Genomic DNA, 12301 nt, shown 5'->3' with positions numbered 1-12301 from the left:
AAGTTGGTCCACCCTTTGCTGCTACAACAACCTACAATCTTCTGGGAAGGCTTTCTTATAGCCTAGATGTTGGAGCATTGCTGCAGGGACTTGCTTCCATTCAGCCAGAAGAGCATTAGTGAGGTTAGGCACTGGTTGGGCGATTAGGCCTGGCTCGCAGTTGATTTTTCAGTTCATCGCAAATGTGTTGGATGAGGTTGAGGTCAGGGCTCTGAGCAGGCCAGTCAAGGTCTTCGACGCCATTCTCGACAAAACAATTTCTATATGGATCTCACTGTGTGCCTGGGGGCATTGTCATGCTGAAACAGGAAAGGGCCTTCCCAAAACTGTTGGGGAAGCACAGAATCCTCTAGAATGTGATTGTGTGCTGTAGCATTTAAATTTGCCTTCACTGGAACTGAGGGGCCTAGCCCAAACCATGAAATACAACCCACACCAAGGGGTGTCCATATACTTTTGGTCATATATGTATATATGTATATATGTAAGTGTATATATATATACATATACATATATATATATATAAACATACATACATACATACATATATATATATATATATACATATATGTATATATCCTAGAGTTACTATATAGTACTAAATAAGGGTTAACTGCGAATTTTCAATGTTGTCCTTTAAATCTGTCTTTGAACAGATTCAAGCATTTCCTGTGCCTGGTTTAAATGAAGTAAAATATATAATAAAATAAAGGAACAAAAAAAAATCTATAGATTTGCAACTTTGGTCTGCTACCAAAACAAAAGAAAACTGTTGCCTTTGTATGACATGGGCTGCTCTTTCATAATTTCCCCAGGTAAGCTCACAAAATGACTGGCTGTGACTGTGCTGCTGTGATCTACCGAGTCAAGTTCTACTCCATATTAAATACATACAACAACATCCGCTACAACCGTACAACATGGAACTACCCATAACTGACACAACTGAAACAGCATTTTAGATTTTGTGAAATCTTTGTATTGTTCATATGTATTATAAATAATAAACAAATAAAAATGGTCAAATCCTTTAATTCTTTTTTAGGTTATACTCAAGTTGAAACTTTCATACTCATTCCTTCTTCCACACAACGGTAGCAAACTTCAACAAATCGAAGACTACAAACTGCTTCCATCATCACTGCTTCCACACTGTAATTTGCTGAAGCAAACTTGAACTTTGAGACAGCGCAGCTATCTGCCAATCAAATCCACTGTAATAGCGTTAGCGTACGGTGCATAAAGTGATATCACAGGTCGTTGTGCAATCGAGGTGGGTAAAGTGCAATAACAGTGCTTGAGCTTGATTACTGGGGGTGAAGTGTACAAATAAGAACATCTGCAATGTTTGAGGGTGCATCCAAAAAATGCATAATCAGTTTCTGAGATGCGTAGCATAAATGCTTAGCTGAGGACCCTCAGGCAATCTACTTAATGAGCGATGCCTTACATTAGGTAACGCAACAAACAAATATCAAGGAAATTGACAGTTACACAAATATAATGGAATGCCTGACATGAAGTCTCTTATTTTACAGCAGCTATAATGAATGCTACTGAAAGCTGACAAGATGGCAACTGCATTTTTTGTGTTGTACGCACGCGTGTTTTTACCACTGATCTCAGACCCCCCAGCAGCCACAGTAATGAAGCGGGACGTTCACAGAGCGGCGCGTGTGTCTTCACAGGCAGGGTCTGGAAGGACTTCACGTGCGGACCAGGCCGACTCCACAGCCCACTTGACCGAGTGCTCTCCCTTTCCTCTGACACCGCACATTCAGCGATTAGCATGAAGACATGAAGTCTTTGGCTAAGCTTCAGAGTGACTGGCGACGACGGGGACGTCGATTTTCACCTAATAACTCTATCGACAAATGGTGATCCAAAGTGCCGTTCTCAGGTACTGCACACGGGCATCAATCGGGTGCTGTCTGCAGCTGAGATCACACCCGGAAGTATACGGCAGTATTCCGGCATACGGAAGAGGTCAGTGCACAGCACACACATGCAGAAGAGGTCAGTGCACAGCACACACATGCAGAAGAGGTCAGTGTGCAGCACACACATGTAGAACAGGTCAGTGCACAGCACACACATGCAGAAGAGGTCAGTGTGCAGTGCAGACATGCAGAAGAGGTCAGTGTGCAGCACACACATGCAGAAGAGGTCAGTGCACAGCACACACATGCAGAAGAGGTCAGTGTGCAGCACACACATGCAGAACAGGTCAGTGTGCAGTTCAGACATGCAGAAGAGGTCAGTGTGCAGCACACACATGCAGAAGAGGTCAGTGTGCAGCACACACATGCAGAAGAGGTCAGTGCACAGCACACACATACAGAAGAGGTCAGTGTGCAGCACACACATGCAGAAGAGGTCAGTGTGCAGCACATACATGTAGAACAGGTCAGTGTGCAGTGCAGACATGCAGAAGAGGTCAGTGTGCAGCACACACATACAGAAGAGGTCAGTGTGCAGCACACACATGCAGAAGAGGTCAGTGTGCAGTGCAGACATGCAGAAGAGGTCAGTGTGCAGCACACACATGCAGAACAGGTCAGTGTGCAGTGCAGACATGCAGAAGAGGTCAGTGTGCAGCACACACATGCAGAAGAGGTCAGTGTGCAGCACACACATACAGAAGAGGTCAGTGTGCAGCACACACATACAGAAGAGGTCAGTGCACAGCACACACATGCAGAAGAGGTCAGTGTGCAGCACACACATACAGAAGAGGTCAGTGTGTAGCACACACATGCAGAAGAGGTCAGTGTGCAGCACACACATACAGAAGAGGTCAGTGCACAGCACACACATACAGAAGAGGTCAGTGCACAGCACACACATACAGAAGAGGTCAGTGTGCAGCACACACATACAGAAGAGGTCAGTGCACAGCACACACATACAGAAGAGGTCAGTGTGCAGTGCAGACATGCAGAAGAGGTCAGTGTGCAGCACACACATGCAGAAGAGGTCAGTGTGCAGCACACACATACAGAAGAGGTCAGTGTGCAGCACACACATACAGAAGAGGTCAGTGTGCAGCACACACATACAGAAGAGGTCAGTGTGCAGCACACACATGCAGAAGAGGTCAGTGTGCAGCACACACATACAGAAGAGGTCAGTGTGCAGCACACACATACAGAAGAGGTCAGTGTGCAGCACACATACAGAAGAGGTCAGTGTGCAGCACACACATGCAGAAGAGGTCAGTGTGCAGCACACACATACAGAAGAGGTCAGTGTGCAGCACACACATACAGAAGAGGTCAGTGTGCAGCACACACATACAGAAGAGGTCAGTGTGCAGCACACATACAGAAGAGGTCAGTGCACAGCACACACATGCAGAAGAGGTCAGTGTGCAGCACACACATACAGAAGAGGTCAGTGTGCAGCACACACATACAGAAGAGGTCAGTGTGCAGCACACATACAGAAGAGGTCAGTGCACAGCACACACATACAGAAGAGGTCAGTGTGCAGCACACATACAGAAGAGGTCAGTGCACAGCACACACATGCAGAAGAGGTCAGTGTGCAGCACACACATGCAGAAGAGGTCAGTGTGCAGCACACACATACAGAAGAGGTCAGTGTGCAGCACACATACAGAAGAGGTCAGTGTGCAGCACACACTTCCAGCCCCCTCCCCAGCACCACGGGAGTCTCCTACAGCATTCATCACACGAGTTTGACCGTAGATGGCAGCTTTTAATTGCACTGTAGGGCCTCCTGAGAGCCAGCACAGCACCGGAGAGGAGAAGAGGAGCCTGGGATTGATCTGCACAGGGCAGACACCTCATTAGAGCATCCCTGAGCTTTTCACTTGCTCCGGTGTGGCGCACGCACACGCACACAAGCACGACACATCAAACCAGGCACCCATTAACGCCACTCAAATTAAAGAATAATAAAATGAATAATGTATTACATTTACACGCACGGCTCTAATACTGATAGCTCTGTTACAGGAGAAGCACACAGCCAATGTTGAACCTCAAAAGCGCAGTAATAAATGGCTGTCAAAGTCTTCTACATGTTGTACAATATAAAATGCATAGGCGTTCTCACTCATCTAACTTTCATCAACTGAAAAAGGAAGATCAAAATCCATGGTGAAATCAATTGAGTTCATTACAATTGCTAATTTTTACTACCCAAAGGAAAACATGCTGCTCCCTTTCATCAGTTTTCAGACCTTCAGAAAAAATATCCCTTAAGCTTCAGTGATTATAGGTGGCAACTTCAGCACTACACCTGACAGAAGTAATGACAGATCAAAAGCATCCAACATAAAGGAGGTCCCTAAAACCTCAGTAGCAGTCGCTGATGGCAGAACTAATTATTACAAAACAAATTATTTCATGTGTAGCTTCGTAACTGCAAAATGATATACTCAACTTTCATATCTCGTCCTCACATTTTGTTTTTGCTTTTTTATTTTAAAAAGTTATCAACACCCAATGTTGCTGATGTCACTGCCTGCTCTATAATCTGTCTCACCCAAATCAGTTTATTACAGATTTTGGACCATGCTTTGAACGCACAACTGCGATTTAATACCTTGTTACTAAAGGAGGAAGGTAAGAGGGGAAGAGTTCACATCTTTTATTAATAAGGAATAGGAAACCTTGCTTGAAATAAATCAGACCCCAGAGCGCTGCCCTCCTCTCAGTGGGAAAGCAGCGAATGAAGGTTCTGTGCACAAGTTGTTATTAAATATACAAAGAAGTGAAGACAAACGCAAGAACAAAATAAAGCAGCTACAAGAATGAGGCATCGATCAACCGTCAGTCAGCTGCAAAATGGCACACAACACTTAAATTCGCACGGAATGTAGTCACCGTCCACAAAACAGTGAGCAGCTACGTGAGCAGCTAAGTTAAAACACAGAAGTAATTAGATAAATAATGAGCAAATCAAACGTAAAAACACCAATATAACCTGTATTAGTGAGGCAGAATGCCTTGTGATGCACAGGAACCCATTGAATATTTTTTGTTATTGTTACGAAGTGGACAACTTTGGTAGGAAACTCCCTTGTGGAAAATACCCACGATCATAGGATTTCTCACAGAACAGGGAAAGTTCTAAGACCATTTTTCAATCACCCTACTCAAAAGATTTTTCAACAATGTTCAATGACGTGGTTCAATATTGAAACTCACTGGTGTGAAGAGGCCTCTAGACACAGAACAGCAGTGTCACTGTGGAACTATGAATTACAACTATAGAAAGGCAAACACTATATTCACCAATCAACATTACACTCCTTAGCGCAAAAAAATCTTAATAAGAATAAAGATGTTTTTAAACCCGTATCTAGACTCGTAACGTTATAAATCCAGCCCATGTGTAATCCTGTAATTCTGACCTAAAATCTGCTGAACGTAAAACACAGAAGCAGCGCAGAAGGAAGAAACGTGTGCGGGATTCACAAGCGTTCCCTTCCCGCCGGTACGCTGCCAGGGAGCTTTCCGAAGGAGCGCGCAGCGGCATCAGGTCCGCCGGACCCTCGCAGCGTACGCTGAGGCTGGAGACGCGCAGGCGGGCCAGACCTCGTCACAGCGCCCAATCCCGAGCGGCGTCTCCCGTCACCGCCAGCCCCTCCCACGGGAGAGCCCCGCCCGGCTCCTTCATCTCCCGGGGGGGCCGACAGCACACCGCCCACGCGGCCGACCCTGTTATCTATGTGCACATCGCAAAAAGCTGTGAAAGCCCGTGACATCACGCCGGCTGCAGCTGCGTCCGGACGCTCACGGGCGCTGCTATTGTATGCTGAAGACGGTATGGCTGCATCTCTGTCTGGCGCATAGACTCAGCATTAGCAGAGCAAGGTTCACATATGCTCCTCAAAGGAGAATTTTACCCACACTATTATTTTTTATGTCCTGGTTCCTCATAATAATACACATGCAACAGCATTGTAGCCACATGTGACATTTCTTGCATATGAGAATTATTCTGACTAAAACATGAATTTACTCTGCGTCCTCTACCTCCTAGACACTGAAGCAATGCAAACCCGTGTTTGCCGCTGGTGTGAATGAGTCAACACCCGTTATCTGACCCAGGTCCGACGGCCCAATACGGTACTCCAAGTCTTACAACTGCTGTGTACGCAACCGTAATTACCTTCATTTTAGCTAGCTAGATTCACAGCTAGCTAAAAGATTCACAGATTCATGCAACAAGAAACAAGTTGTTGCAGGTAAATATGGAATGACAAATAATAAATAACAGATAATATATGTTACTTAAAACATTATTTTACACAGTTTTTACATAAAAGCATTTGCAAGATTTGGAGCACATCATTGGGCTATCGATTCATGAACTGTCCTACTGGGTTAAACCAGATTAGCTAACATAATGGCAAACCACATTGCATTCGCTAGTCAGTTGGTTACTAACCTAGCTGTATCAGCGGAAGAAAATACATCAAGCAAGCTGACTACGCCCGCTTTTAATGACATCGATACGCAACAACCCTATTCAACAGTGATATGTACGGAAGTGAACATGAATGGGTCAAACATGGGAGGAATCAAACAACCAATATTCAGAACAATATTCTGTGTCAACCCTGGGTTTTGTGTGTGAAAGGGGTATTCCTGTGCAGTTCACTAAAACTACAGTCTCCCATAATCCATTTCTTTCTCTCTTGCCTGCAACAATGAAAAAACCACTGCAGTCAGGGAAGATGAGACATTGGAAAAGGGATTAAAGGGCTTAAATCGTTCAGTGCCATGAGATGCCACACTGCAAAAACTCAATACAAATGAGTACAAATGAATGAAAATTGAGATAATCATACACTTTCACACCTCTTCCCTTACTTGTTTACTTAAATTACGCAATTAGCGAGAAACAAACACGAATGAGATCACTGCAGAAAAAGATCAATTTCTCATTTCTAGATTGTGAAAAAGACTGACAAAACAATGGTGAGGTTGGCAACATGAACATCAATGGAGGGTGTCAGAACTCACCGCAACTCACTGAATGAAAGAAATAATGGTGCTTTATTACAGCTCTGAATACATGACAATCATCATCATCATCATCATCACCAGTATCAAGAATGCCCATGTGATTTTGGTGATTAACTCTTAGAAAGTAACTGCATCTTTTTTACCAATGGTTTTAGTGTTCTTCTTCATTGAGTGATATGCACAGTTCCCCAAGATTCATACAGTGATGTGCATCTGGTCTGGTGTTAACAACCATGGGTTCCTCTAAACTGTTGTCCAAGGATGTCAGAATCAAGATAGTTCACTTCCACTAACAAGGAGACGGCTATAAAAACTTCTCTCAATGTTTCAAACTACCTATTTCTACGGTTAGAAACATTATCAGAAAATGTAAGATAAATGGAACAGTTGAAGTCAAGGCAAAGTCTGGAAGTCCAAGAAAAATTTCAGATAGAATGGCTTGAAACCTGGTAAGAAATGCTCAGCGCAACCCACACATCACTGCAAGAGCTGCAAAAAGAAGTAGAACACACGTCTAGTTGTTCACAGGACAACAATACAATCTACTTTAAACAACGAAGACGTAGGCCTACATGGCACAGTTGCCAGAAAGAAGCCTGCCCTATGACCTCAACTCAAAATTAAGCATCTGAAGTATGCAAAACAAAACCCTGAGAAGCCTGAAGCCTTTTGGAAGAATGTGCTTTGGACTGACAAAACTAAAATGGAATTTTTTGGCCACAACCAAAGAAGGTATGATTGGAGAAGAAAGCGTGATGCATTTGTAGAGAAGAACACTTTAAGCATGGAGGTGGATCCATCATGCTTTGGGGTTGTGTGGCAGCTGGGAGCACAGGAAATATTTTGTGGGTCGAAGGAAGAATGGATTCCACCAAATATCAAGAAATTCTAGAGGCTAATGTTCGAAAGTCATTCAAGACATTGAAGCTTTAGAGAGGTTGAGTATTCCAGCAAGACAATGATCCAAAGCATACCTCAAAATCAATAATGAAGTACCTCCAGGAAAGAAGGATGAAGGTTTTGGAATGGCCACCACAGTCCCCAGACTTAAATATTAGTCAAAATCTGTGGAGAGATCTTAAACATGCCATGCATGCAAGGAAGCCGAAGAATATTTCTGAGCTAGAAGTGTTCTGCCACAAGGAATGGAGAAAAATTCCAAAAGCAAGAATCGAAGGACTCTTAGCTGGCTACAGGAAGCGTTTGCAAACTATTATAGTTGGATTACATTACATTACATTTATTTGGCAGACGCTTTTATCCAAAGCGACGTACAAAAGTGCATTTCATGGTCATGGACAACTATACAGCTATTTCTAGCCAAGAACACAGTTTGGTTCACACAGTGAACACTATTCTGACCTAACCTCTACCAAGCCAACTAGGCAGAAGAACAAGCTACAATATTAGGACAAATACAAATTACCAAAAAGTTGCCCAAGGAGGAGTTACGAAGTACTAATTAACAGGGTTCCCAAACTTTTGCACCAGGCCATTTTCCTTTTTTATTATTTCGAAACTGTAATAAATTAAAATAAGAAGTAATCTTGCTTTAAAAGAAAGTAGAAATGTGTCACGTTTAACTTTGTACCATTTAGAGATTAGACAAGCTTCTCTTAACTTAGCCTAGATATTAATTGTAAAAGGCATTTTGACCAGGGGTGCCCAAATTTTTGCACCCCACTGTACCATGTCTTTAAGACCAGAAGCATAACTACACTGAGCATGTGCAGCCCTTAAGGCACAGAACAGGTCTCTCCTTTCAGACGCTGTGCCACCGGTGCTCATGCCCTGTGTGAAGGAGTACCTGACCCGGCCAGTGGAAACAGTGAGCTGCTTCACAGCCAGGCGGCGGGCGGGGCCGGGAAACCGAGCTCCTGGGCTCCCCTCACCTGTCGGCTGTCCCGCTGAGAGGAGGAGGAGGAGGACGCGCTCTTGTGCGTGGCCGTGGAGGCCTTGTGGAGGGGGGTGGAGCTCCTCTCCTCGGCGCCCATGGCCCGGCCCTGGGGGCCCCGCTGGTGGTGGTGCAACATGGCTGCTGGCTCCTCCCTCGATGGCTCCGTGCCTCTCAGTTAAAGGGCATTATCGGACGCACCCTCCTCTCTCTCGCTCTTCTCACCTGCAACACAAGGGGGACAGGAAGTGACATCAGCCATCACTCCCTTCGCACCGTCAGAACTGCCCGTTAGCCAGCCTGGGGTCACACAGGACGGACAGGGTGTTCATCAGGGAGCAGAACTAAGGGTTACACATGGGCCGGTATTAATGACAGAATCAGCTGAAACAGAATCTAACAGCGGTTGGGCTATTGTTTCCATCCTGGCTAAAGGAGATCTATTTGGAGCACTTCCAAATGACACACTGCTAAAAGATTCAACAGCCTGAATGTGGTGTACATGCCAGCAGCCATTCATTTCAAGAGGTATTTTTAGAACCAGCGTTTGAGCCCCCGTTTTTTCTTTTTCCTTACTACAATGTGTTGGTGAATGGGCTTAAGTGCTGTTAACTCACACCACACCTCTCCCTCTGCCCGGCCATCTTGCTGATTATATGCGATTTGCTGACGCATGACCAACCGCATTTAGTCACCGCGCTCTTATCCCAAAGACGGGAAGCAGGGGTCCCAATTAACATTTCTCAAAGGCACAGCTTACACATATACATTCAAGCAAACATTTCCCATGCTTTTTATAGACTGCAGCACACCCATGAAGACCACACGAGCGCTGGAAATCATTCACCATCATCTAATCATCGTATAAGGACACCAACCTAGACTGGAGTTTTAAAAAAAAAGTTAAAAATCGATACCAGCAAAAGGGCAGAAATGAGCTAAATTGGCTTGTAGAGTCTACAATTGCCTCCGTGTTCAGGGAAATACAGAGCAAAACACACCGCTCTACGAACCTCACTGCTCCTCCATGAATATTGACTATCGCATATGAAAAGTGCTATTTATCAAGCCTTGCACTCAGCACTTGTTCATGATAGAATTCACAGCTGTGATCAGCTCAGGCTAACAGGCTAAGGCTACTGAATGGAAAAACTCAATATCATTTTAATGGATCGTCAAATCTGTATAGAGACAGACCAGTGTTCTTGCTGAAATATGGCTGATGCTTAGGCAAAACCTTCACTTAGGTCAGCTATTCTATGTGCATCCGCACGACTCTTCTGTGTAAACGAAAATTGGTTTGTGTCTCTACTCAGAAACCAGAGGGGCTCAGATGTTTCTATAACTGAGGTGATTTATTTATATGCTCTTGGAAACGGAACCCAACAGTAAAATCTGAATTTCCCCCACATTCAGATCCCTGTCATCAGCTTTTACTGAAGTGAGACTAATTGAATTGTCAGACCGTGTTAGAGGCCTGTTTAAAAAAAAAAAAAAAAAGCATCACCTCCATTTGAGAGGTAGAAATGACTCCACCTGATCAGCTGACCCTGCTCCTACAGGGCCAGTTCTGTGCTGTATCTCCTGTAAACCATGAATAGAGAACATATCTATAGCTGGTCTTTGAGGACAAACGTTTTACACAGGACAAAAGTTATGGTTTCTTTACGCAAGAGAAACAATGCGTGTCCTTTCATGCAACCCTAACAACCTATACACCGTTAAAAATATAATTTCAGTAGCTAAAATTCTGCTTCTCAGGCCTCACTATAATAGCTTGCCATTGGCTGGTTGTGTACTGGGGTAATGCTGAAGTAATGCTGTCCATGTTGAGTCATTGCTTGTTCAACGGACAATGGACGTTCTATCAAAGTTTTTGGGACCAAGATTTTGTTCGCTGGACCTTGCCCTGATAAGGAAATGCATGACGTGTCATCTGAGGATTTCCAAACTGCATATAAGGTGATGACCCCAAGCCACCCCACACGTTACTAAATAAGGAACTGTTTACGCTACAGCATTGTTATTTCTAAATTGTTTATAGAGGAAGAAGCGTGAGTTTTAAAACTTTAAAACGGAATATTATGTGACCAGATTGATAGAAAATTTCACTGTAAAAAAACGGAATGATTGCAAATAAACCCACTCCAGCCAGTGCAACCTAAGGGGTAATAGACATTTTGTGAGTAATCTCAAAATTCTAATTACCGATTCCCGTACGCTCCAGTAGGTTTCTTGTCTCCTGTTCATTGCACAAGCAGGCAGGCCATTTCTCACATTTATGTGCACGTAATAAGCTGCCATATGCATGTAAGGCCAAGGATAGTGCCCTCCTGAGGGACTAGAAAATCATACTGGATTGTGTTCCTAATTCCTATTTATAACTTCTTTTTCAGTAATGAAGGTCTTCCCTCCAATCATCCCCTTCCTGTACACACTTAAGAAAGCCCTGACACACAGCACTCAGACACATTCGTTATTCATCCACCATTATCACACCAGCATACAAAAAGTCCCTCCGCTCTTAACAATACAGGTGGGACAATCACAAATTGCCCATACGTACGCTTCCATGTCCCTTAAGTGAGCTTGTGTGTACATGGCAAGAGCGCTTTGGTAAGATCTGCATGCTTGTCAGCTCTTCACAGGAAGAAACTTTGATGGTAAACTGAAGAGAAGTCTGTTGGGGCCTCGTTTATGCAGCCAAAAGGTGTGGCTGTGATTGGTCCAGCCAACCAGCCCATAAAAACACAGCTCAAAATCAGAAAATACAGTGCAGACAGCGTCACCTGCAAACAAAACTAAATAACACATGAAACTGCATAATAATACTACAAAAACGCATACCGACTGCCATAATCTTTCCATATATTCAAATCATGGAAAAATACTTAATCTATTCGATAATCCTAATTCCAATTCATTAATTTCTTTCAGTAATCAATTCATACTGTGTAAGAAACAAAAAAAATGAATAGCATCACCTCAAGATAAACAGAAGGCGCTTAGCAGATAACTGGTATTTGAACCCAAGATAACATGAAAGAAATTTATTCTACATTTCTGTAATGAACTGAAAACCTGCAGACCCTCTCAGGAACAGTACAACTTAACTACTGCTAAACATCCATCCAGTATCAACACCCGCTTATCCTGGTCGGGTCAGGGTCGCAGGGGGGTGCTGGAGCCTATCCCAGCGTGTACTGGGCGCGAGGCAGGATCACACCCTGGACAGGCCGCCAGTCTATCGCTGGGCACGCACACCACTCGCTCACACACTCATACCGTAGAGTCTCCTACCTGCAGGCAGATAATATAGCCACTGTTTCCAGAGCCACTCTTCAAAAGCAATGTTCTCAAAAAACATTTTTTTACATTAAATTGGAAAATGATTCTGCATTCT

The 12301-nt window shown here is 43.9% G+C and overlaps 1 protein-coding gene across 6 annotated transcripts in view; it reads right to left on the bottom strand.

Annotated features, from left to right (window-relative positions):
- osbpl6 (oxysterol binding protein-like 6) overlaps positions 1-12301 on the bottom strand; it is a 61257-nt gene that overhangs the window by 32480 nt on the left and 16476 nt on the right. For all 6 annotated transcript variants that reach the window (XM_035409139.1, XM_035409136.1, XM_035409142.1 and 3 more), the window contains exon 2: positions 8897-9123. In XM_035409139.1, the coding sequence (XP_035265030.1) occupies positions 8897-9037 (141 nt within the window). In that variant the 5' untranslated portion in view covers positions 9038-9123. The remainder of the gene's footprint in view (positions 1-8896; positions 9124-12301) is intronic.

Source organism: Anguilla anguilla, chromosome 3, assembly GCF_013347855.1.
Source record: "Anguilla anguilla isolate fAngAng1 chromosome 3, fAngAng1.pri, whole genome shotgun sequence".
Lineage (NCBI taxonomy): Eukaryota > Metazoa > Chordata > Actinopteri > Anguilliformes > Anguillidae > Anguilla > Anguilla anguilla.
This window is presented reverse-complemented; position numbering and strand designations above follow the sequence as displayed.